This window comes from Xiphias gladius, chromosome 3, assembly GCF_016859285.1.
Source record: "Xiphias gladius isolate SHS-SW01 ecotype Sanya breed wild chromosome 3, ASM1685928v1, whole genome shotgun sequence".
Classification (NCBI taxonomy): Eukaryota; Metazoa; Chordata; class Actinopteri; order Istiophoriformes; family Xiphiidae; genus Xiphias; species Xiphias gladius.
The window spans coordinates 23,800,333-23,827,711 of record NC_053402.1 but is presented as its reverse complement, the minus strand read 5'-3'; the positions used below and the strand labels follow the sequence as shown (position 1 = coordinate 23,827,711).

Sequence of the window (27,379 nt, the reverse complement as noted above, 5' to 3'; positions counted from 1 at the left end):
CTGCCATTTACAAGTGTCATTCTATCCGTAAGGCCCAGATAAAAAGCTCTGAACTACTAATACAATGACATTCACCACCTTGGTATTTTTGTGATTCCTGCATCGACTCGCAGGTGCTTTTGTGCTAGTTGTGTGTATATGTACAAACAAAATCAAAAGTTTGTCCCTGAGAGCTTTTATAATCTTTGCAGCATAGGCCACCCTCCATCCTCAGTTCAGAAAAAAAAAAAAAAAAAACTTATAAAGAAAAAAATGCTTAGAATTTAGTCCAATGACAAATAACTAGATTTAAGCAAATTAAAAATATGTGTTTATGTTTAGGGATAGGGTGCGGTAATGGTCAAAAGAAACAGGGTGCAAACAGGATGGTGTCAAGCCACTTTGAATGGCCAAACATCTGCTACAACCTTGGCTCTAAAGGTTTTGACAGTGCTACAAAGACATCCTACTCTGACCCTGGTGTGTGAGAGGGAACAGCGATTATTTGTAAGACCACAAAAAGTGTCTTGTGAGGAAAATGTAAACATCAGTTGTTTAAAGTGCTGCTCTCCGGTGAGGGCAGTCTTCACATCTCCATACATCCGGCTTAGATTAGGCTGCCTGGCTTTACTTTGACAGCATGTCACTAAAACTTTTTCTGCATGCGCCTTACGCTTTCTGCATGGGACAGAGGGGTAGTGTGTTGGACACAAACGGCGGACTGAATGAGGTTGGGGGACGGCAGAGTTAACAAGGACTTTGTTGATAAGTGAAGTGTCTACTCTGTGGGGATGAGGTAATCGTCTGCCTTAACACAGCGCGGCGTCCCTACAGCGGCTGTGCTCGTCTCCGTCACTCTCTCCCCGGATACAAGGTCACTTTCTTTCATCTTGTACCTCATTTACATTTACTTAACCCGAGGGCTTCAGCACAGCTGGACAAACAGCAATCCAACCCTCCATTCCCACCACGCTGTCATGCAGAATGCTGCTCAATAATCTATAGACTCTTTCTCTGCATAGTGGAGTTAATGTATAATGAGATGGGAATCGTAAATGACTTTGCCAGAATCCTAATGAGCGGTGGCCTTAGCTCGTTCTTTTCCTCAAACGCCACTTTAATCCCTTCGGTTTCCTGCGAGCGAAGAGTCCGCAAATCATTTCTTGTACTGACGGTTTAACGTGGATTTCCTTGTCAATACTCGTATAAAACACATTCTCAGGCTAGACGAATATGCATAAGATAAAACCAGAAATTATAATCAGTGTGCCCAGAAAATCCACTCCTGTATAACATTTCATAGGCTTTTCACAGACATCCCCGTCTAAAGGGTCTGGGGATGTAATTCAATTTCACCACTTACTCTTTGTACCCTTGTATATTTTGCAGCGAAAGTGAAAAGTCACAGCCATGACATTGCCACTTCTGGATATTTGCCTTTCATAGCTCTACCACACACTGTTTACACGCCTAAAATAGACCACTTTGTGTTTTTCCTGAGCTGTACATCAAACACAACAACGCGCCTGATGAAACACACAGGACTGTCAATGACAGTGGCAGAGCTCTGTACCTTTTTGTCACTCAGTCCGGAGACGGTGTCGATGTATTGCTCCTGGATCATGAAGGCCGCCAGATTGGCTGTGTAGGAAGCTAGGAAGATGACAGCGAAGAAGGCCCAGACCAGGACCATGATCTTACTGGTGGTGCCCTTTGGATTCTCAATGGGGACAGAGTTATTGAAGACGATTCCCCACAGCAGCCACACTGACTTCCCAATGGTGAAGGTGGGACCTCCGGGCTCTAGGGAGGATGAAGTTAAAAGTAGACAGGCCTTAGTCTGCACATGGTGGACGATGTTCTACGAAATACACTCACCCCTGTAAAATGGCAATGCAACCTAAATGACAAGATGAATAGTTTGGTCATTGCCTCCCAAAATGACAGGTTGACTTTTCCAAAAACAATTCAACATTTTTTTTATCTGCCATCTCCATGAATAGCTATGAAATAGCTATATATATAAATAATATGAATAATATGATTAATTAGAACTGAAGGATTTACAACAAACTTATATTATACTTCTATGAATGTTACATTATCCAGGAGATTTACCCAGGTAAGCAGGTCTGGGCTGTCTCGCCTTCCTAGCCAATCAAATCACAAGTAGAGCAACACAACTGCTGAAGCCCAGAGGAAAATGGGAAATCAAACTTACTGCTCTACAGCCACACGGACAAAATGTTACACTTTGGTTGGGGGAACTTTTTCATCAAAAGCCAATGTTGATATGGTCAAAAATGATTGAAATCAGAATTTCAGTCGTGCTTGGGGTGAACGTGTTCAGTGTGTGTGTGTGTGTAGGGTCGGTGAAGTTGGTAGTTTTCCCTGGCCGGGGCAGAGCAGGAAAGGTGAGGTGGAGCAGCCGGAAACAATGCGGTCGTTCAGCGATACTGAGGAATCCGTCGGCCGCGTTCTCCCAACTCCATCATGTGACCTCTGGCACGTGACAAGCGGAGCAAAACACTGAACCGCTAAACCCTCGCTAGTTTGAAATCAGCCTTGCTCTGTCACACGATTGATGTTATTTAATGGTTACAAGTGCAGTTTAACTCTTCACAGTCTCAGAGGAGGTTTAGGGTCAGGGACATCCTCAGTCTCTGGATTTCCCGGCAGCGCATGAGGGCAGAGGGAGTCCTGCCCCTCCTTATACATCACCTCCAGACGGTCCTGGAGATCCTCCCAGCTCCCTCCCACCAGTGTGTCCTTACACAGAAACTGTCCAGGGGTTTTGTCGATGAACGGGGAGAAACTGTCCCCCCTGGCAGCCGAATCGACGAGGACGCTCGGGATGTGGAGGCAGCTGTAGCCTTCGTGGAAGGGAACATCTTTGGAGCGTATAGACTCTTTGGCATCTGTGACTGAGGTGGGGCTCGCAGGGAGCTCCATAGTACACTTACCATGCTTTCTATATGCCTTGGAAGCACTGCACCAACAAACCTGCCACGGTCAAAGTCACTAAGATCGCATTTTGCCCTCATTCCGATGTTTAACGGTAATGATGATGTGTACAGGTGATCTAATGAGAGGGCTCAGTGAGTGTGTATTGTAACGAATCGTTCTCCATTCAGTCGGCGGCAGCTGCAGGATTCCCTACAGGAATCATGGCCTTGTATGAGAGAAGGCCCTCAAGCGATGGTGCCATTTAGTATTTTCTCAATCATCGGTTTTGTGTGTAAAATTTCAGAAAATAGTAAAAGAATGCCCAATATAATTTTTCATAACCCAAGGACAGAGTCAAAACCCAAAGTGACACTAAACAGAGAGCAGCAACAAATCCTCACAATTCAGAAGCTGAAAACAGAAGTTTTGGTGTTTCTGCATGGAAAACTTATCAAAAGAATCAACCCATTATCAGAAAAGCTGGAGATTAAATTTCTGTCAGTCGATGAATTCATTCATCAACTATTTATTTCAGCAGTTTGCGGTTCCCATGCATCGACTTGAAGAACAGGGAAACCGTTTCTTCCACACTTGTTTGAGGTTCCTGTCTTGTCACATTCCAGGTGATGGTGCCTCTACAGCTCTAGCTTTCTAGAGCCTGATCTGAAATATAGTGAGATTCGTGAATTTTTTCTATTTTTTTACTTATTTATTTTTTACTATTAAGCCAGAGCAGGGATTTCTTGCACAACTTCATCTGCTTCCAAGGTTCAGGAAGAAGGGAAAAAATCTGACAAGGTCAAAACTCCAGAAACACTTGTGTGTAGTATAAAGAGCAAATTTACTGTACTACTTCTTGACTGAAAAAACTGTCTGATCCACATTTATAAAAAAGACATTCATTGTCTCTTAATGATTTCATTACAGTGACGTAATTACCAGTAAATAATGATAATGTTAAAAATAAGTCCGCCAGTGAAGTCACATGGTTTTCCTGCAGAATATGATTGTCTACTACAGAAGCAGCTGCTGTAATTTACCACAGGGTGAAATGCCATTTGGAAGCACAGCTTTTACTATGTAACACTCATCCTGTCAAAATATGGCTTTAGTTTTGTTAAAGGCCAAACTCAAAACGCGACATTTGATAACAGATAACGTACCAGTGCATCTACTTTAGAACAGACCATGACATACAGTTATAGTTATACTATTGTATTCAGAGAGGCTGATACATGCAGAAATATGACTGAATTATTTATTAGATTTTTTTATTAAGTTTTAATGAAGTTTCTAATTAGCCTAATGTCCAGGGGGGGTTGGGGATTAAGGGATAGGATGGTTGGGGGTAAAGGGAAGGGGGTGAGGGTGAATGAGCTAGAGGAAAGGTAGAGGAGGGAAGGGAAAGGGGTGAGTGAGGGGAGAGAAGGAGAGGGCTGGGGTGAGGGAGATAGAGGAAACCCCTCCAGAAAGACCCCTCTACCCTTCCTCCGTCTCCTTCACCCTTGTTGAAGAAGGAGAGGGTTGGGGGAGAGGTTGGAGAGGTGATGGGGGGGGCAACTCTTGTCCAGCCTGAGCCGAAAAACCAGCAACCTCAACCAGCTCCAACCTCCCTCCCTTTTCTCCGTCTTCTCCTTTGCTTTGCTTTCCTTCTTTTTTTGTGCCTCACCCTCCTGCTTTTTTTTTCTTTTTTTCCATCTTCTCCTTTTTTGGTCTTTGGTTTGTGAGTGAATTTCAGCAGGAAAGATTCAGTCACCGAACAGAAAAAAATACCCATTATTCCAGCTTGGGAGTGTTGACACTAGAGCCCAAGAGATACTGGATTTTTGGGGCTGATGCTGCTGTAATTTTGACAAAACATGGATGTAGTGTTTGTCAGTGTTGGTCAGCACCACTCGGTATTTGGTACGAAATTTGATCCAGACGCAGGTGACCTGTGTCTTTTGTCGCAGTATTTCAATGCACATCGGAATACGTTTAACGTTTACGTACGATAAATAGCTCTTACATCCTTGACTTGAAATCAGATGTCGGCAGATTTTCTTATGGAAGACAGTATCACATAATTACAGTGAAGCAGCTGTCTTGCCAGTCTGAAAGATAACTCGGTTCAGGCAAAACCTGAAATATATAACATATATAACAAAGGCATCTAACAAAGATCAGAAGCCAAGCCATGGGTGTAGCCCCCCTGTGCTTTCTCAATCCATTAGAAGATATTAGATGGAAGGCATGGCTCCAATACGAATGTGCACTATCTCAATTTTCCAGGCGTTGATTCCGATATGCGGCCACTGTAACTAGGCTTAGATTTCACATGTTCTCTGAAGCCCCCTCAAGACCTTTAAGACCCAAGCGTTTATCACAGCTCTATGTGGGAGTTCAGGGATGCCCATATTCAAATGAATTAGTTTCATCAAATAAAAAAAACACCTTTTTATTGTAATCAAATCAATTCAAACTGCATACCAATTGTATCAAAGTGCATATTTAGTGCTAATTTGAAATGAAAAAAAACCCGAGGTGATACTTGGGAGTACGATGTGCTTTTCATTTTATGCTTTGTTGTACATCATGTGCACACAAATAGCGAATGTAATTTGAATTTGAACACTTTTATTTCAATATTGTTATCCCCTAACTTCCAGGCACAGGTTATGAATGAGAATGACAGAAGACAGTGCGTTACCTTTTGTGTTTTCCCACTCTGATTTCTCTCAGTTAGAGAGCTGTTCTCCAAAATGTACATACCGATGATGCGGTTTCTGACAATATGGTGGAGCAGGACTGTTGAGGGAGGGTAGACCTAAATTTAGATGCCACTGTACTTTCTCATGGACCCCTAACTACCCCAAATAATCCACTCTGATCTCATGTACCTCCTATAGCCTCTGTTTGCCTCAGAATAGTCAACACATTGACTTGGCTTTCAGCAGACAGTCGTCTGAAACAGGACAAAAAACTTTTGCTTATCTACTGTTCACAGATAAGACATGAAATACCAATTCTGGTCAAATAAGAAAGAATTTCAATATACGTACGGTACAGGCTTTAAGTTGCACTTCAAAAACAAAGAATAACAGCTATTGCTTTTCCACCAAACAGCCTCTTTATCTCTGGTGTTGTGGTTGTGAAGGGAGGATGGGCAGATGGTCCGGGGAGGGAGGCGGGACTCACCTTTGGCACTGACCAGGCTGCGGTTGTACCCGACTGGACTGCAGTATTCGAAGACAAAGACTGTGATAGCCACAACAGTCAGACACATGACGAACATCATCACCCAAACCGCTGGACTGTACGGTTCTGCAGAGACGGAGGGGATTGAGACGCTCAAGATTTATACTTCATCTGTTGGTAATGATGAAAAAGCCGGGCAGACTAAAACAAGGGCGACTGACACTGCCGCCTTAACGAAATTGTGTCGAATCAGCACGAAATGAAGCTAAACCATAAACCACAAATCAAAAATCTATAACAGGGATTTGATTCTATGTCCTGAATATTCAACATCATTTCCCTTGAGGCTTTTTCTTTTAATTTTAATCTTATTAAATTACTGGTCAGGGTCAGTGCCTACTGATCAGTGAAAAAAACATGTAAATGAGACATTATGGCAAGAAAAGCAAGTTTTCAACTGCTGACCCAGGCCAGAAGTACGTACATTTAACCTAAAAAGGAAGTAAAATAAATATTTAGAAATACTGAAAATGAAAATATTTGATTGGCTAAGATAAAAAGAATTAAAGACTATTAAGAATATATAAGAATAAAAATTGACATTTGACTAATAATGTCATGAATACCGTGCAAAAGACAATACAGGACACCGGAAATTAATATAGTAAAAATAATAAATAATAAACTCTAAAACTTATTAAAAAGTAAAACTCTGTTGATTAAAATAACCAGCGGCATACAAAAGACAATAGACAAAGAATAAATGAAATTATATGCAAAAACATCCATGTTTTCATTATTTTCAAGTAAAGAGGAGACTCTCACCTAAAAAGGCAGATGGTGAGACAGTCCCGTTACTTCTGGCCACCATGACGCTGATCCCCGTTTCCACGAACGGCACTGAGAAGTCAATAATCTCCGAGCGCTCCTCGTTTATGGTCAGCGAGCCGATGGCCATGTCCGCCCGCTTGTAGAACACCTGTGGCGGGAGGAAAGTCAATAGAGATGTTATTTTGGGGGTGAGATCAAAGCGTGACCGAGAAGTGCCAATGTGCGTCCGGTGCTATCACTAATTGGAGTCGGATGTCACGCTGGCCTTTGACATAAATCTCATCTGTCGGCGAAGTCTACATACTTGGCCTCTGGTCCCGAGGGCCGGTGTGCGGTCTGGTTTTTCCAGCGCCCACCCGGCAGCCTGATGGACACGTCTCAAATACCCAACCCAATGTTATCTTTCTTCACCGCTGCATTGTAAAGCACGATGCACCATCTAATCCACCTCTATCTATTACATGGTATCATAGCATATAGCTTAATACCCATTACATAAGGCGCCCGCTGACAAATGATTACAAGCAGGAAGTGGAATTAATCGCTGCGGGCTAGAGGTCGCTTATGGTCTGGCTGGATAGGAAGTGATGCTATTTTCGCTGACGTTTGAACCTCCCACTGTCGAACCAGTACAGTCCGACCCCCCCCCCCGCCGACCCCAGCGGCTGCCTTTCCTAGCTTCTCTGTCGTACCACACCACTGTTTGTCATGCTAATGGGGAGCTGCTAGATTTACAGTCCAGACACTCCGCCTCATGCAAGCTATTAGCGCTCCTATGGAGGTCGACGCCTCATTGAGCACAATGAACAGCCTTCCTGTTTTAGTAAAAAAAAAAAGAAAAAGAAAAAGAGGGGGGAAAAAAAACGGCTAAATGTGTATTCTCCAGCTCCTTAAGACGAGGACTGGCCAGAGCAATCTGACAGTGGAGATTATTCACAAGGACACCTACTCCTCCTCTGTGTACATCAGTTCCTCCCTCTCCCACCACAGTGACCTTGGTGTCTATACATTTACTCATTAATCTTGGCTTCAAATTGCTTTTTCCTTATGTTTTTTTTTTTTTTTGACTGAAGCAAAAATGACGGGTCTGCGGTTTTCGCTCTTACTTATTGTTGGCAGGCACATTATTTGACTCATATTCAAAGAAAAGGATCCAATTTTTACCGTCACGGGTTTTTTTTTTTTTTTAAATGGATACTACAGTGGGTCAATCGGTGAGTTATACACAGATTACATACAACACTAATGAACAAAAAAAACAAATCAATAAAAGTTCAAATTCCTCTGAAGATTGGCGTGTAGATTGCGTGTCTTTCTGATGTTTTTGTACACGCAACATGCGCCAATTCCAACATGATGGAAGAACCAAGTCGTTCAGCTCTGTGAAGTTTCATGTTCCTGGTTGCAAGCACCAGTGCCAACATCAACTGAGCAGATGTCTGCATATAGTCTTCTCTTAAGAAGGTATTGTGACCTTACTGTATTTGTCCTGATTTTAGGTTTTGCGAGTGATGCGTTGCAACTTTAAACTGCTGTGTTTGTTCTCCATGGCCCAATGATGTCTGTTACAAACATGTTCTCTCCTTGCTCCTCATTCAAGTCACATTTTGACATGACCAGGGATTAACACACATGCACAACAGAGTTGTCTTTTCTGATTTTTCCTTTTTCCCTAACTAGCCTCTATTATATAACATGGCTAAACAATATTAGGAGTTCGAAAGCCGTGGATCTTTATCGGGCAGGGAGGCTCTGAGGAATTATGCTGTGGAGCTGCATCGTAGGAAACATAGGATCCAGCGTGTTTTTGAGTTTTACCCAGAAGTCAGGATCTCTCATCTAAATTTTGACCATTCTTTTTTAAAAGTTATCTCTTACAAACACCCAACTTTAGAAAGTGCAATACTAAATTCCTGAAGTTCCTCTATAACCTATTTTTATGAGATGCAGTGAAACTCAGATTTAAAAAAAAAAAACTCAAAAAACTAGTATTCCACTCTAATGCACTGGCATTAGTGCATTTTAAGGAATATTTTCTTTGATTTGCTAATCATGTTCAGCGTGTTCAGCTTTGCACACGCGAGGATACTGGCACAGCTGTAACAGAGCTAAACCTAAAATTTCGAGTAACCTTAGACTTGTATCAGTGATTACAGGGAAGTCTCAACACACCTACCAGGGTGTCTACTGAGTTTCTCTCTCCCGGGATTGGTGGATGTATTTTTTCTGGCATCTTGGCATTGAGTATTTCGCTCTGGGCTGTTGACCGCACTGATGGGAGTCAGCTAACAGAGAACTGACCTCGTTCGTAACGTAATGTCACTGTGGTCCTCCTGAGTGGAGAGGCACCGCTGCCGTGCAGCACTAGCCGTTCTTACCTCTCCGATCATCCCGTTCCAAATGCCCCGGACCAGTTTGCCGTGCTTTCCGTTGGTGACCAGGTAGAGGTCGTAGGAGAACTTAATGGTGCGGGACAACTTCTTCAGGATGTCTATGCAGAAGCCCTTACAGCACAGTTTTGTGTATGGCTCAGTGTGACCCACAATACTAAAAGGTAAAGAGAGAAACAGAGGATGTGATGGTTCTTTCACCTGGAGGTCAGTGCAGTGTCATTCCTGCTTCGTCGCTTTATGACCTGCTTTCTTTAAATGATTGGTTTCTGTTGATCTAGACTGCTCGGTTCTCATTGTTATAGATGATGCTATTAAACCCTCATTATATGTTATCAGTTGAAGGGGAAAATGACCAACTAGTATATCAGATAAATTATTCAGAGTGTACGGAAAGGCTTCTATTTGAAATAAAGAAAACAGCACAATATTAAACACTGACAAATATTTAGATGTGTTGGGTTCATAACTGCAGGACGGAGAAAGAATAACCTTCAAGAATCCACTGCAAGTTTATAGCAGAACAGTAATAAACATATATGATATATTCTAATGCAATACAGCAGCCCAGCAGTAAGGACTGGCTTACTTAAAGGGTAATTCTGGTTTGCCGTGTGTCTACCGTGTGTTTTTAGCTTTGGCCACGTTTCTATTCTATATTCACACCTACTCATTGTAATAGTTACGATAACATTGTACTCACTAAAATAATCTGTAACAATTAAACATCTAAACCATATTATTTTGATTTATTTTTGATACTAATGCTGATACAAAACCTCAGTTTTTATAAATACTGAAACATTAATTTTTCCAATGCTTTTCAATACTGAGATAGAAATATGAATAATGTTTTCTACAAAACCCCACTACAAACCACAAAAACAGAAGATCCCAAGTGTTAAATGATTTTAGAACCCAATCACCTGCACAAGACCCTGCAGGGGTTTCTAGTTTTCTGGTTGCACCACGCATTCACCGATTGCAACTGATTTTCACTTTCCAGTGTATGGCCCAGAAAGAGTTAGAGACTGAGAAGTCAATGTAAAGCAGGTGATGGAGCTGGTGGAGGTGAGGAAAGGAAAAGCATTTTCCCCAGCATCGAGGGTGGGGCTCTGACGTCGGGATATGGCGGGGGGGGGGGCACTTGGGAGAGTTGGAGCTACTCCACAGGCTTGCGCATTATGTCACAGCCCCAACAGATGGACGGACAGCTGGACGGACCAAAACAAATCTGACATAAATTAATCACAAACAAACAGTGGCAGACAGGAATGAAACTCATTGCTGGATTATTTGGACTGGATAATGGCAACTTGGACGTTGCCTCCAGTCTTTAAAATGTTACCTGAAGAATAGTAATTGAGTAGTTAAAACATCAACACGGCATTGCAGTGTAAAACTCGTGTTCAACCATTTATTGTTTTTATTGCTTAACTGAGCAGCTCATTTGCCTTTTCCATTGTCATTCAGTGGACCTTGTTTAATGTATATGTCATCAAATGTCTTCCTGTGTCCGATCAACAGTCCAAAACCTCAAGATACCCGCGGTGCTCGGAGCGAGGCCCCTAGTTCCCGAGGAGTTGAGGAGGGGATGCCAGGGGTGCGGGGCAGGAGTCAAGCGCAGAGCAAGGGGGAGAAAGTGTGAACCCTTTCTTCCTTCTATTGTTGTGGGAAATGCGAGGTCCCTGGCGAATAAAATGGACGAGCTCGGCGCGCTTACTAAGACCCAGCGGGAATATTACGAATTCGGCATTATGTGCTTTACTGAAACATGGCTGCAGGGACGTATTCCGGACTCCAACTCCATCACCGGCTTTCAAACTGTACGGGCCGACACAGATTGCAGGCAGAGTGGTAAGAGGAGAGAAGGGGGGGGGTTGCAGTGCTTGTGAACAACAGATGGTGTAATCCCAGGCATGACTGTGAAAGACCGTCTCTGCAGCCCGGACACTGAACCGTTAGCTGTGAGTCTGCATCCATATTATCTGCTATTGTCGTTGCTGTTTGCATCCTGCCATCAGCTGCTCTTAATGTAGCGTGACGTCATCAACTCCGTCGCCGCTCCATTACAAACCCAACGCCCAAATGCTTCCACGGTCATCTCAGGAGACTTTGAACCCACTTCTCATTCTGCCGCACCACCAACTTTTTACTGCTTTGTCAACTGCCCCGCCAGAGAAAATAAAACTTTGGATTTACTGTATGCAAGCAGGAATCACGCATACACCTCCAGTGTCCCTCCACCCACCCGGAAGATCAGGCCGCAACGCGGTGCTTCTCACTCCCGCCTTCAGCAGCGGCCTGGGACAACTACAACCAAGAGAAGGTGTTCAGAGGAAGCTAATGAGGCCTCTACAGGGACCTTTCGAGTCCACGGATTGGAATGTAGTCTGTGAGCCCCATGGAGATGCGGTCGACTCCATGACAGCGTGACCCAGACTTGGATGTTGTAGTCTGAACTACAGTATGCTGAACCATTTTAATGAGAACGTACGCCCGTGTAATACCTACCACATGCCAAACTGTCTGAGTGACCCACACGAAAAAGGACACAGCGCGTCTGCTTACACACAGCACTGATCTTCAGACACAGCGTGCAGCAGAAGCCAAACGGACCCGTTTTTAGGCTCTGCATACCAAGTAAATAGAGGCTGACGTAAGGGTTGAAATCAATTCCCCTAACTTATCAGCAGGATTACCGGGAACACGGGGATGAAAATGTCCTTCGGTTTCGCACTAACTGGATGACGGCAGTAATATGAGTCAGGGAGAAGGGAGTAGAGAGTCTAGTCCCTTGTAAAACATCCCGTACTCTGCTCTGATTTAGAGAAAAAGGTGTCCAGGAAGACTCGGGATTGCTGTGTATGTGTGTGTGTGTGTGTGTGTGTGTGTGTGTGTGTGTGTGTGCATGGGCAATAATAATGGGCAATAATTCCGATAATCACTTGAGTTTCTTATCAGGTAAGCATTCCCTGGTTTCGCCATCTGAAGTGGCAGTATTTTCTATTGTTGGTTGGACAAAACATCATATTAGTTGTCATACTCTCTGACACGCTTGTCTTCTTGATGCCCATTTCTTGGTCACAACGCCTCGCTTGTTTTGGGTCAGGCATCGCTGGGCTCGTATCCTGTAGTCTGATCCTGGCATTAGGTTGGAAAAATAACTCGGAGGCGTTAAAGTCTGAGATTTTGCCTGCTTGTGATGACCGGGGAGAAAGGAGGTCTGCATTGATCTGACAGTGAAAGGGCTGTTGATCTTTATTTGCAGTCCAAACATGGGGGAAAAAATTAAATATTTGAAATGTAATGACATGTTTCAATTTCAAATTCACAGTCTATATGTACGACAGACTTCTTGAAGTAGTTGACCTTGTGGTCTAGCAGAGCGCCATTACTATCAGCTTGACTTTTTGCATGCCCTCTTGACTTGCGCTATTACACTATAATTCAAACAAATTACATGTTATTTCAGATTTGTTTTAACTCGATTTTTTGAAAAAGTGGCAGCCCTGACAAGTAATAAGTCATGGGTTTTTTTTTGTTTTGTTTGACAAGATACAAACCTGCTATAAAGATCTAAATGACCTTTGAAAAGGTCAGAATCTGCACTGGCGGGAGTTAACATATTTCTATGCTATGAACAATTACTCATTCATAAACATGAAAATGATCTGGGCAGTAATGAAATCGATCGTTGTAGTAGTGGTGTACAACACTTACACACGGCACTGCACCTGGAGGAGCTCATTGTGTTGTGAGACTGAGCTTTTCTGTAAGTTAAGACACTATTGTGCCTGGAGGATCTATTTCTAAAACCGAGTGTCAGAGTGGCTGGCTTTTTTTTATTCATCCAGAGAGAGGTTGCAGAGCACCGTTAAATGTTTATTTACGTTCAGAGAAAACCAAAGTGGTCAGACCTCTACAGCGCATAAGGTGGGCAGTGCGAAGGTGATGGGGTAGCGAACTACTGAGCCACGGACGTGATGCGGGGAGCACTAATGACATGTCACCCCTAACCTCCCCCAGACCTTCCATCTAATGGGTTCTCTACCCGAACTTCAGGACCAGGAAGCAATGAGTCGAACAGGCAAGGCAGCGAGCAGGCAGATCGGAGCCTCAACGAACAGAAAGAAATGAACGCTTTGGAGGAAAACGAGGCTGTCACAGCAGACCACGAGAGACTATTGTGGTCCCAACGTCCCCTGTCTCACCAGCTGCCGGGCTTCAGAGCTGGGCTCTAAGTTGGCTGCCAGTTGCATTAGAATGGGTCTATGGGAACCGTCGCAAATCTGTGTGTTAGGCGGTTTATGCAAAGTGTGGACATTGTTAGAATAATGTTTTGAAGCTGCTTTATAGATGGTGACAGGCGCCAGTATGTGCCAGACAGTTATTTCAGCGTGTGTGCTACATTGTCAGTGGCCATCTGTTGAAGCCGTAGATGTCCGTATCCCATCTCGAGAAAATTTAAAGACAGCACCCTCACCGAGAAGCCCTTGAAATATTCACCTCTTAAACAAGTTGTAAAGCTGCCACAGGTGATTTTTCATGTAAACATACACCTGCCTTATGAGCCTAAATCAAATTCCCCCAGCTGCAATGCTGCTGATTTGCCACATTTTAGGAGAAAGAGAGATCTGAAACGCAAACTGTTTTGCTAAACTGGTAGATCGCAACTGCAGGGCCCAGAAAGGATTGACAAAATGGTCAGCTGCTGTGGTTGGTTTCTGTCAAAAAAAGCGTGATTGCGATGAGAGGGACTCGTGGTGCACGCTGAAATCAATGACATGACATGTTTTGCAGGCATCAGGGTTCAGATTACACTTTTCTAACAATCGCTTGTGAACCCATGGATGAGTAAAACTGCTTCATGCAGCTGACTGGTGGGTCATTCCATACCTACTCACCCAGGACTTCCCAGTTCATGTCATGGATTTTCTTTAAAAAAAATCATTTGAAAACTTATATTAAGTTCATGGGACCTTGCAAAATCCTATAGCTGTACTGCAAATCGTTTTTTAGCTTTTGAAGTTTTCACATTAAATTTAATTCAAATTAATAAAATATTTTTTTTACCTGATCGAAGAATCTTTAATTTTCAACAATTAATATCTCCACTAGTTTTCATTTTCTTCTGTGTAATATTAATATACAGTAGTTCTATCACATCTAAAAGTTTTTTGGTCCCGCACAAAAAATGAAGTGTCACGGATTTGGTTAAATTTAGCCTTGGAGCTAAAAACCCCCACTTTTTAAGATATTTTGACTGACTAAATTTAACAAGAAGGATTATTTAAATTCCCTTGAAACTTTTAATGGGAAAGTGCTAGTATTCATTGAAGATAGATTAAAAAAAAATTAAAGATTTTATATTACTCCGTCATTTAATCATTTTCTGAAAATAGCTAATTTTGTCTCACTGGCCATAATATTATATTCAGAGGTCTTATTTCATAGGTAGATATTTGTACTGTGCTGACTTAGTACAAGTTTCAACACAATCCCGTGAAATATGAGCAGTTGGTTTAAAGTACACATACAAAGAATCCCCAGAATGATGAAACTTAGCTCCGAGGGCCAAACTTCAAAAAATTCATAACTAAAAAGGTCTTTGGAGTAGAGCTATAGGATTTAGCAAGGTCCCATGAATTTAATAGAATTCTTCACATGATTTTTTCCTCAAGGAAATCCATGACATGAACTGGGAAAAGTTCTGAATTCGGGGTGAGTTGGCTCTCGCTCTGATGCTCCCGGGAGCTCATCCACCGCTTTACTCAGTCTCAGCTTTAAATAAATTCACTTATTATCTGACTCCCACGCAACTTAACTAATATATGATGACTTTATCTTCCCAGATCAATACCATCCTTCACCAGGGCATTACCTCTGACTCAATAACCGGCAATGTGCTCTGAGAGAGAGCCGGTTGCCGGCAGTTCAAAGGCAGGGAGGAAGTGAGCTTGAGATTTTTCTCATCCCACTGGAGAACATGTCTGAATCAAAGGGAAGAGCTTGTGTTAACTGCTTCGGGCTATTTTAGTCAAGTCTGAGCCAGGCACTGGTGGCTGTTTGTCAGGTCTCTCTGAGGACAAATGAGGGAACTACACGGATAGTGGGCTGGGCAAGCCCAACGTATGGCGAAGGTGTGGAGAGATTGAAATGGAAAACCTGCATGACCGATGAACTCCCCATTTAGGAAGCACCGATGTGTTTCCGTGTTGAGGGCCTGTCGACGGCTGCTGGGGAACTTCAGGCTGTGGAGGAGATTCAGATGAGGAGGTGACTCTGCGTGGAGGATTGGGGAACACAGTTCTCGGCTTAACTTTAACTATTATATTACATGTCAGCCGAGAAACGCCAACAAAAGCTAGTTCAGAAATACCAGAGATATGTTTGACATAATTTCAAGTTTTTAAATGTATGTTAATGTGGAAAAAATAATATTGGCCATTATATTAATAAGTCTGGTTTCTGTCATAGTCTACTTTTAGAAACAATTCAGTCAGTGCTAAAATGATTGACATTACACTTATTGACATTAATCAACGAGAATTTTAATAAACTGTTAATCGTTTAGGTCACTTGCCCGGGAAAAATGAACATCAATTAGTGGTTCCAACTTCTCAAATGTGGGGATTTGCTACTTTGCTGTGTTTTATATCATTGTAATTTCATTGTAACTGTAGGGTGAGCAAAACAATCAATTTGAAGACATCGCTTTAGGCTCTGGGAGATTGTGTCAGCTATTCTCAAGGTTTTCCTTTTAGTGTCTAAGTAAATAAATTGCTACTAATAAAAAACCCCCCACACAACAGTAGTTAAGTAAAAGAATTTTTAGATGCATCCTTAACCTCGCTATAGACAAAGATCAATCTTTATTTTGACCGTTGGACCCTCAAGAAGCATCGAGCGCTTCGCCCTTTCATTGTAACCTTCATTTGGTCAATGTTTCCCCTTCAGCTAATCAAAGCGCTGATTGCTTCGTCGAACCTCTCACTGGCTGTGTCTGCTTCTGCCTTGAATTTCTGTGCAGCTCTTTGAAAAATGTTTCATTGTCCGACGAGGGGGAATTATGCACTTTTTATGCTGGCAGAATGATTTGGTCAGCACGAGTGATAAAGCAATACAGTGCTCCATAACACTGAAGGGACGTGATCTTCATCTTCTGTTCCCCTCATCTCGTTAACGCTATTGTCAGTAACGGATAATGGCCAGCGCCTCTCTTCCCCACTAATGAACACCGATATCAGTCTCTAGGTGTTGAGGATTGATGACATGGCCTAATCGTCTCGTTTAATTGATACCCTACCATTCAGCACATACATTTCCCTGATTGGGTCACGGGGCGATCTCTGGGATATTGCACTCCGGCCAAGAAGCCTAATGAGTATCTCACCTCACCGAGTGATAAGAAGCCATGCCTGGGCTAATGGCAAGGGAAGCGCCTCCTAATCTCACACCTAATGGCGCTCTCATGTTAGATACAAAATCAATTACAGCTTGAGAATGTTAACACGTGAGAGTGCCTGTGGGTTTGAATGAGATGGTTTCTTTGACTTAAGATGGTCTACACACAGTCTGCCAACAGCGAATGATTTGAGAATACTTGTGGAGTAAAAGCGGACGGGCCGCAGAGAACCTCAAAATGCTCTATATCCTTTAAACTCTTAGACGGTGCATGACAAAATATCACAACATACTGTATTTTGAGTGAGACGTTGAAGCGCAAGATGTAACATTTTCATCTCTGCAATAGGACATCAAAATGAAGGATTCTAGATAGGGCTGCTTTCTAAAAGTTCGACGAGTCGAGCCATCAGTTCAGGAGACCCAGAGTCGACTAGCATTTTGTGAGTTTTTTGTTGCTTTCCCCTCATGGGCGATAAGGACTGAAAAAAAATTTTTTTTTATTATTCTCTAGCGGTGTAAAAAACATTTTTGCCGCTGCCGACCATTGCATTCGCCTCACGGTACACGGAACAACGCAGGGGCAACAGCGTGGCAGGCTGTGAACTTCAACGAACTGAGTCTTGTCAGAAAATGTGACGGAAGCAGAGATGGGTGATGAAAAGGGAGGGCAGTGCAGCGTTGGACAGCATGAGCGCAGGGAAGCATGACTCACTCCTGTTGGCCGCTCCGACGTGCTCAGCTCCGGTGTCCGGCTGACAAGCGCTGTCAGCAGCCCGGCAGGAGAGAGACTCTGCGGCGCAGTAGGATTTCATAACCGAGCTCTGACCAAGACCAGGACCAACTTTTACTTTCTCAGACTGTGTTTGAAGACTGATGTTTTCAGACCTCAGATGACTGACAAAGACATTTAAGCATGAGTTTTAAGGTGAAACACCAAAGTAATTTACTGGAGTCTGGCCATGGGCCACCTGCTCTGCTGCGAAGACTGCATTTTATCCTTTTACGCTGCATTTTATCCTCACTCGAGTTGAGTGTTTATAAAAACAAAAAAAATATATAGATTAGAAAAAGCATGACTCAAGAAACCGCCTGACCAATTAATATTCCGAAGATGACTCTGAAAATCCTGACTCAGGGACAGGCCTAAATCCTAGATGGCTTATGTTTTGTATGCGGATCCCCACTAAAATTCAACCTGACTTATATTTAATGACTTTTGGATTTTATGTAGAATTTAGAAGTTCTGTTGATCTGATTATATATGTGTCTGCACAACATGGATGTTTTTCGATCAAGCGGAAGGTTTGGTCTTGATAGCTGTTCATAAAAGTTCATAAAATTCCTGGATTTGCTTTCCCCTTAGGGACAATAAAGACTGTGTATCTATCTAAAATCCAAGGATAACAGATGTTTAATTAAATATTGCATCTCCCCTTACTCTTTTTTTTATTAGCGGTGTAAAAAAAACATTTTTGCCTTTGTTGACCATCGCAGTCGTCGTTTTAAACGACAAAATAGCTGTGGCTAATTTATGTCAATGCCATAGGTAACTTCCCCAAAAGCCAAAATGAAACTTGGCTGTTGGCTGGTTAATGCCCTGTCTGCGAGCCGAAATTGTTTGTGCGGTAAAATGCGCGGTGCTCTGTACCATCACACAGCGACTGTGTGCATGATGGTGGGTTTCGGCGGTTCAGCAAGGCAGAAAGGGTGAAGAGTCTTTTTTTAGTGCTAGATCTAGCTGCGTTACGTTGTGGGAACCTCCCACTTGAACATTAATGAATTCCACATCTGTTATATGCATATATATATATTGGGAGCAAGTAGCATTGGAAAACTAAGGTGTGAATCAATGGACTCAGTGTTAGATTAACTAGGCCACAGCTGTTTTTTCAATATGTCAGATACGTAATTAACATTTCATATGCTGCTGATCTCAATTTTAGGTGGTATATTAGGATGCTTCTCGAAGTGGAGTGATTCTGTCTTCCCAGCCAACGAAAAGTACCCATCTGATTTGAATGTTTGAGTTTTAGTTATTTATCACTTTAGAGACTCGCAGATGTTGGCGTCAGATTCGATGAGGGATACAAAAGGATTGGGTTCAATCAACGGATTCAGTGGTAGAATCAGTTCAGATGAAATGCTGTCAACCAACCCTAAGTTTAGGTAAACCCATCCTTTAAATTTTGAATGTGTATGTGCTCTTCTTGGCTGTTACGTTGGGACAGGCCTATTCGGTGTTGTTGAGTGGCAGCATCACTTACGCCTCCGTTTTGTTGGACTGTCGACGGCAGGGCACAGTGTTGCTGACGCATGTGCCGGTTACCGGGTCCACTGCCTCCACAATGACAAAGGGCCGCTCCTCCAGCGTGGCCACCGTCAGATGCCTGTAATCCGACACCGGCTCCAGGTAGGAGCCGTACCGCGGCCACACGGGATATCTCATCTGAAGGATCCCCATCTCGTAGGTCCCGACCTGGAGGAGTCAGGAGAGGAGGGGCGAATCAACACGAGCCAGTGACAAAATCTCCGCACCAAACTCCAGATGTTTACCACGCTGATGTGGTACACAAATGACACACAGAAGAACACTGATTCTTTTGAATGGACATAGACATAAAAAAACAGCAGAGGATACTAGAAACCTGTTTAACTCAGCCACTAATGAAGATGAAAAAATAAATGAAGGTGAGAAATACTGGAAAAATAAGCCTTTGCCTCCTATAGATCTCTGTCTAAACCCGTGAGGACACAACTTCATAACCCTGTCCATCACAACCTCCAATCTTAATACAGTTATCCCCAATTCTCTAACCATATACACTGTTATTGCCCATCTTTGATTTGTGCAACTGGACCTGGTGCAGTGAGGAGAGTTTTAGTTCATAGACAGTTTAGAGGAAATTGATTTTTGGGTCACTGGGGATGTAGAGAGTGCAATTATTCCTCTAATGCAATGAAAGCAATTCCACCCCCTGCTATATAACCAGTTAGCTTGTTTTAATTGGATGTTGTGGGGGAAATGAGCACTCAAGCAAGCTGAATACATAATCAAGATCTGGAATTAAACATTTCGAAGCTCACTTTTTTGAAGAAGCCGTGACCTGTTTAGCACCACCTTCCACAGATTTGCCCCTCTGACTCTTAACTGTTAAAACCAGGCTGTGAAATGAAGGAATGGAGGTCGCAGAGGACCAGTTGGACCCCAGTTAAACAAAACAATGACACATTTCACTCATTATCTTTATCCCGAATCGGATGGCGCTATTGAATGCTGCTCCGGCTGACATAATTTAGCAAATGAATTGCCAAACAGATTTTTTTTACTTGTGTAAGCATTCACCAGACAGTAATGTGAAGCAGCTACGGTTGGTCTTAACTTCTTGCTCAGGAAACTTGATCTTTCTGAGGGTTGAACCTGCGCCCTTTGTGTTACAACTCAGTAATCGGAACCGCTTGACCATATGAAGTTTTTCTATAACTACCTGTTTTCACACAGCATGGTTAGACAGGTGTTGTTAACAAAGCACCTCACGGTTCCTCACGTCACAGTTACAGGGGAAGAATAGGAGGTGAGAAGAGCAGTTTCCCCCTCACATTTGCTGTCGGTGGATCAGTTCCACTTGCAGTTTACTTCTGACAACGAGGTATCTGGGCCAACATCTAAATGATAGTCTGTTCTCGTGACAAATACTCGTCTGTGCTGCTGTAAATGTCATCGGCTTCCTGGAGAGCTTAAAAAAGAAGTGTCAGTCTGGACAAAATGTTTTTCCTCCCACATAATCTCTGCTGTTTATGCAGGACAATCCTCTCTGATCACACTGGACAGTACAGCTTGTCACCATGAAATGAAACAACCGAACCCGAGGGGGGGGGGTTCTGCTGTTTACCTATCGCTTCACTCATGGGCATCAGTCAAGTCAGTCAGAATTTAAAATTTTCAGTTGAACATACAGAGATGGAAAGACATCGTGCCCCTGTGGTTTCTCGGACTGGGAAGATCTTCATCGTTCAGTCTTTTCGGAAAACGAAGAAGAACCCTCTTGTCTTGCCTGACACAGCACACTGAAAAGTGGTGTCAGTGACTGAAGGAGGAAAACATGACTGTACTGCTAACTGGACTACTGCTGGGAGACGTACAGATCTGCAGTTACCGGTTTGGAACCGTAAAATTCACACTTCCTTACACTATAGAAGCACAAGTAGAACTCCATTGGGAAAGTACTTTAATTAGTTTATTTTTGTTCCAGTTTACAAACCCCTTTTCAGCAGACAGGGCCGTTATTTCAGGGTTTGTGCGCATCATAGACATACAGCCAGAGAACGACGGCTTTTCAGTCCCATGTATCACCCTGCCAGATAACCGAAATGACATGAACACTTCCCCTTCCTCCTGCGGGGCTTCATCTCTCTGTAGCTGCTCTCTTTTGTCGTGCTCTCCCTCCACCTTCCCAAGTTACCTTGACTTTTAGATCGGAGAGGAAGTCGGAGAAGCAGCTTAACAATGACTCTTGGGAGGAAGCAAATTACAGCAGGCGCATGTGATAAGAGGATTGTATGATTTAAGGTTAATAATAAAAACGGTGAGGAGCGTAATGCGAGGTATCAGTCTATAAAGTGTCAGACTGAGGCTGGTTGTACATAGGTGATATATGAACGTAATTGACCGGCTGCCCTGCAAACTTTACAATAAGAAGGATGGAAAAGAGGCGAATTGATTTTCAGCTCTCAGAGAGAAGATGCCAGAGGCAGCAGATAGTTAAACACGGAAAAGGTATTGCCTCGCACTCCTTAGCATAAATTTTGTGAAGTGAGAAGAGCGTTGTGCTCTGACTGAGTGAGAAAAACATTTTTTCCTCCCACAAAAGGTTTCTGTAAAGGTCAGAATGGTGGAAATGGGGAGCGCTGGAGTCAGGGCGAATGAGAAGACGCATTTACCTTCGACTCTGGGTTGAGGTCCCAACTTAGGTCAAGAAGTCTTCTCAGTTTTATGTCAGAATCTTTGATTGAACATGACCAAAACGTTACGCTAACCTCAGCTGGACTGTTTTGTCTAAATTAGTAAATTTTTGTCATAGGACAATCAATGTTGGATGACCTCAGTCATAAAATTGGAGGAGACCACGTTACACTTCTCGCACGTTTCCGGAGCCAACTTTCCTTTTGAGGTTTGTTAGCACAGAGGACGAAAAACCTCCTGAATCTACTGGGAGTGTTGCAGCCCTTCAACATGAACATCCAACAATAGGACAGAAAGTGAAAGACAAAGCTGCTTTTGTCTGTGCTCAGTCAAGAAATAGCTTGGCAGGAATACAAAAGAAAAGGAAACTAAAAAGAAGGGAGAAAGATAAGCTTTGGTTTGAAGATCATCCTTTTAATCTTTGTTACCTACACTCTGAAACCTGTCCCTGCATTCAGTTATGTGTTGACTGATTGGCTGTTATTGCCAGGGGGTTAAAGGGGGATTTGGCTGGTGGGTGAACCCTAAGACCCGGTCATGCGGGAGCTGGGGTGGGGGTTTTAAAGAGCTGGAGAGGGCCGGTAAAAACTTGATGGACCTTTTCCACCAGCCTACACGACTGAAACTGTCAGTCAGGTTCACTCCGTGTTCAATCGAAGGTGCCAGAACCGGCAGCTCCCTGCAGAAATATTGGCATAAAGAAACGATGTTTTTCATGCTATACATATGATATGACTTTTCTACAGTAAAGAAAGAGATACACCAATGTAACCTCAACAATAGTAATTTGCCTACCGTTAAAGATCTCCTCTGAAATTTGAGCCAAACAGCGCCAGTAAATCCCTAAATTGCTAATTTGAGACACAGAACACAGTTGAGTTTTAACATTTTGGGATGCAGGGACATTTTCCAAATTGTGAACAAGAACTGGCACTAATTCTATTTGTTGACAAACTTTTTCCTTGACAAAAATGAGATGATATAAAAAGTAAACTTTAAAAAAAAAAAGTACTATAATTGTTAATGATTGAAAACTAAACCTTAATGTGGAAGAAGGACAAATGCACCAAAGCTATTACTATTTCAATGCAAAAATCTTTTTTAATGACCCGCATTCCTCTGCAGAATTGCACATTGTAGCTCCTTAATTATACAGGTAACCTCCACCGGTCGAAACTATCTCTTGTTCACAAGTTGATTTGGCTGCTTGACCTGCTGTGGTAATAAGCTGAGTCTTGCATTCAGTTATGTTATGTCTTTGTCCTTAACGTTGGCTAATGCAGACCGGCAGCCATCCAAGTCTTCCTCTGGAGGCGCGTCGTCTGACGTTTTAGCTCCTGAGGGAATTCAGCTTCTGATTGGTGACGGTGCTCTGCAGTGGAGAGCGCAGGCAGCTGCACCAACGCAGGGGGAGCCGAAAACAATAATCGGCGAGAGACTTTGCTGAAACAGCAGAGTTTGGGAATGGCAACTGGATTTAGTGGAGAGAGAGCAGGTTGAGTCACATGAGCACACCAGTACCGTCTGGTGTAAACAGGAAACGAACTCATCCACACTTTATTTTGGTGACTATTTGAAAATTCACGTACATCTCATCACAGTCAGTCGGTAATCAAAAACTGTCTGATTCAACATTAATAGATGTTTCACTGACAGGTCTACGTTACTAAGTATAGTTACCTAACATATAAATGCGCCAAAATGCAAAGTAATTTCTGTTCTCACAAACATCTGTATCATTGGACCGGGCTGTGGTAGCGATCCGTACACAAAATGGCTCCCCTCTGCTTTCATACTCAAATAGTTTGTTTGCTTCTTTTACCATCACAGCTTCCCATTAGCTCAGAGCCTTTATAACATATTGGAAATTAATAGGAAGTAGCACCCGAAAACATCAATGTAACATAATTAGCTTTGAAATGCCTGTGGCTGTTTACTCTGAGCGTGATGTTTAACTAAACACCTTCCAGTCGACCAGTGGAGGAAGCGAACTCCCTCCAGCCTGGTGTCCCCATCACCCCCACCACCCCCCGTGGTTAAATTAATGTTTCAATCTCCAATCAAGTCAATGAGGCGGCACGCCGCGGCAAAGTGCCCTGGCGAGAAAGTGTGTGTGCGGCTTTTCTTTAAATATCGTTTGAAGAGAGGTAGGGAGGAGGAGAAAGAGAGGGAGAGGTTTGTGTAAAAAGTAGCACTGTTGGTGTCTGTGATTAGGAGATGATCCTTCATGAAGTGGTTCATTGGTATCAGTGGAGTTCTGACTCTTCTACCTAGTCCTTGCAAAGAGACCGGTGATGTATGAAATCAGTCTGCGTTCAGCGTGCAGAGGAAGATGTCAGTCAAAGGCTCAGTGTACCTGCAGAACCGCGCTTCTGTTTTCTCATCGCCTGTTGTGCGTTCAGTGACTGGTTGAATTCTGCAAAGAAAATCCCATATTAAGTGAAATATCAGCCCCCTTTTGTGAAAATCTTACCTTGTCCCACTGCCTCTCTCTGTCCAGAGTGATAATTATCATGGCCGGATTCACCAGGTAACCGTTGTTGTTGAAGGAGAAGTCATTATGTTCCCAGGTCACATTCAACATGTGCCTGCAGAGAAACAAAAAGAGAGATGATCAGGGACTTGAAAAAAGAAACATCGTTTGCTGTTTCCTGTAGCCAGACCGCTCTCTATGGTGTATCCTTGATGTACAGTGTTTATCTAAATTATGCCCAAAAACATCGAAAAATACCCATCACAATATTCTAAAGCCTTATGTGATGTCTTCAAAAAGACATCCAAAGACACTCAGTGTCACGTAAAACACTAAGACAAAGACAAAGACAAAAAAAGCAGCAAACCCTCACAGTTGAGAAGCTTCTCAAACTTCTTAACTGGAGCAGTGTGACAGAGCAGAAAGTTCTGTTTTGGCCTGTTGTAAAATTAGTTGAGGGATGAAATGTTAACTAGCGACAGCCGATGCCCTCTGCTGCTGTTGACGGTTGCCGCCTAAAAATGAAGAGCCTGGTGATGTTAACTGAATGTTTGGTACATTGATCTCTGCTACTAAAAAAGTTTTGTTGTTGGAAATCTGTGTTTTTCACCGAACAGGAACCAAATGGAATTGGCTATCAAAACCCAATCTTAGTCAAATTTATCAGATATGAAATATGATATGACTTATTGGTTTTTACTAATCAGGTCATTATTATGAGAAACTAAATTACTGAGCTGAAATTATGAATAAATTATTACATTCTCATTATTAAATTAGTATAAATTATTAATTCATTATTAAAAAGACACAATAATGAGAAAATACTTCATAATTATTTCTTAGGAAGTAGTAAAGAAAAAGTCATGAGATGTATTTATATTTCTATCATTTGCAGTTTTCCTTTTACTCTGTTTAATTTCCATAAATATTGCATCTAAATGTACTGCATATTATTTTAAATGTTTTCACCTCTCCTGGGCTAAATTAATTATTTTCATCAATAACTAATCTGTCGATTTTTTTTCAATAAAAAGATGAATTGTTAGTCTATTAAATGTTAAACAAGACTAGGTCATAACCTAGCATATGGCTTGACCCTTGTACGGCGACACTTAGCTACAGAAAGTAGTTAATGTTTCTCCAAAAAGTCGCTGGATTTGTCGCTAGGTGCTTTCTGGAAAAACAGTCACTAAAGGGGCGTGAAAAGTCGCTAAGTGTAGCTACAAAGGCGCTTTTCATTTTGCGAGAGCGGCGACCAATGGGAAAACTCTAACGCTCGGCCAGCCGGCCAACGGCGTAACGTCATCGGTCAGTAGGTGACATTCGCGTTTGTGGGGGCTGGCCCTGCTGTCGCGGTTTACGAGAACATTTGAAATGGATAACGTCACAAAGACCTGTCATTGAAGATACAAAACGCAGCTGCTTTCCCCTGTTTGTTAAAAGTTGTCACCCTAGAGACACGACGTGTCCTGCTAGCTGTTGTGCTGCGTAGGAAACAGTTATCTGCCTCCTTTGATTCCCACTGTTTCACCACGTGCATCCTGCTATATTAGACCTCTAGCGCTGCTCTCTCACCTCGGCCGTCACTCCAGCCGAGGTGTTGAAATCCTGCTGGGAGGAGAATAGCCTTCAGCCCGGTCTGTGTGAAAAGCCTATTTAATCTGATAATCTGTGATAATCCCATTAACAGGTGATTAGACTCATTATCAAAAGCTGATTTGAAAAAAAAAAATCTCCATTCAAGTGAGAACAAATCTGAGAACCAAGGGGAATGTTATTGTTTGATCTGGCTGGAAAGAGAAGAAAGGACTTTACTTTACTTTAAAGACAATAGAAAGTGCTTTGTTCTATCTTGCCAACCTTCACGCTAGGTGACGAGAGCAGCTGCTACTCAGATCTTGGCCTGCTGGGTTTAGAAAGTCCGAAAGAAGGGGTTTGTACAGTATCAAAGCACGAGATAAAGTTCATCATCTCCACTTCTTCATGGGCATTTTGGGTTTTACGCGAGGAAAAGCTGTGTCCGCTACAGCTCCGCGGACCCGGAAAGAAAAATGACCTCTAACTTTAGAGGGAGAGAGTGATGCTTCCTAATGCAAGAGTAGTGTTGGATGATGCTTGTGACCCGTTAGCAGCCTCTTGGTGACCATCTTTAACAGCACACATGCACATTTACACACAACGCGCTCACAGTCTCCCTGAATGACCTTGGCTTACATGAGCCAAAAGCCGATGATGGAGTAGTTTTTTCTTTTTTTTTTTTTTTTTTTTCTTTTCCCTTGGTCTTGCCTTTGCTGATCAAACATTTTTCTAGAAAAATAGGATTAGCACCATGTCCCGTGGCAAAGATCGTGTCATATTGGTCTTTTTGGGCACGGTTTTAATGAAAAGAGGCCACGCACTTGTCCGTCGGTCTCCAAGAGAAATAGGGGAGAGAGATGGCAGCGGGGGCGGAGGATACAGTCTGGGAGAGGGACAGTCGCCATAAAAACGTGTTCCACAACAAAAAACAGATGGGAAGTCATGAATGGATAAACAACTGTTTTTGCCAGATCCCACAGGTTTAAGTTTGAGTCATTACTGTTGTATCTTCATATTATATGAGAGACCCCTGACCATCCGACAACACTCTTCTGTATGTCCTACAAGTAATCCTATGCAAGTAACAGGCTGGAAATCTAAACTGAGACAGTGAAAGACACTGTCCTCTGAAGAAGAAGCAACAGAATCGGTTGTTTGTCCAAACACTTAAAACAATTTACGTTTTTCCTGACAAGTGACAAATAATGACCGTCCTAGCGGAGGCAGAGGTAGTTTTATGTCACCACAAAACCTCATGGAGAGGAGGCCGGGGAGCATGGTTTGGCATACAAAGTGTCCGAGTTTGACACGGGAAACTGCAGTTCACCTACAATCGGTCAGCATTCATTTCTGCTGTCCCTGACTGGGCACTGGCGTTAGTCTTGAAGGTTGCTCTTTTGCTGGATTTGGCTCACTTTGCACTGTTGCGGGACCAGTTGGTCACCATAAAGTACACACGAGGTGGTCTAAAGCTACGAGGGGGTTCGTACTTTGTGTTTACCATTAGCACCATTGTTTCCCTGGGAAGAGCTCCCACTCTGTAGCTCCCTTCTGCCTATATATGAGCACCGACTTCAAGCCGCCCTGGTGACTGTTTCACTTGATGTGAGTTTGCCAAGAGAACAATCACTA

At 42.8% G+C, this 27,379-nt stretch overlaps 1 protein-coding gene across 1 annotated transcript in view; it reads right to left on the bottom strand.

Moving 5' to 3' along the window:
• grin2ca (glutamate receptor, ionotropic, N-methyl D-aspartate 2Ca) overlaps positions 1 to 27,379 on the bottom strand; it is a 47,737-nt gene that overhangs the window by 5,166 nt on the left and 15,192 nt on the right. The window contains exons 3-8 of the mRNA XM_040123510.1: positions 24,167 to 24,281; positions 18,998 to 19,209; positions 9,312 to 9,480; positions 6,928 to 7,081; positions 6,103 to 6,228; positions 1,553 to 1,782 (exon numbers count right to left, since the gene is read on the bottom strand). Coding sequence (XP_039979444.1) covers positions 1,553 to 1,782; positions 6,103 to 6,228; positions 6,928 to 7,081; positions 9,312 to 9,480; positions 18,998 to 19,209; positions 24,167 to 24,281 — 1,006 coding nt within the window. The remainder of the gene's footprint in view (positions 1 to 1,552; positions 1,783 to 6,102; positions 6,229 to 6,927; positions 7,082 to 9,311; positions 9,481 to 18,997; positions 19,210 to 24,166; positions 24,282 to 27,379) is intronic.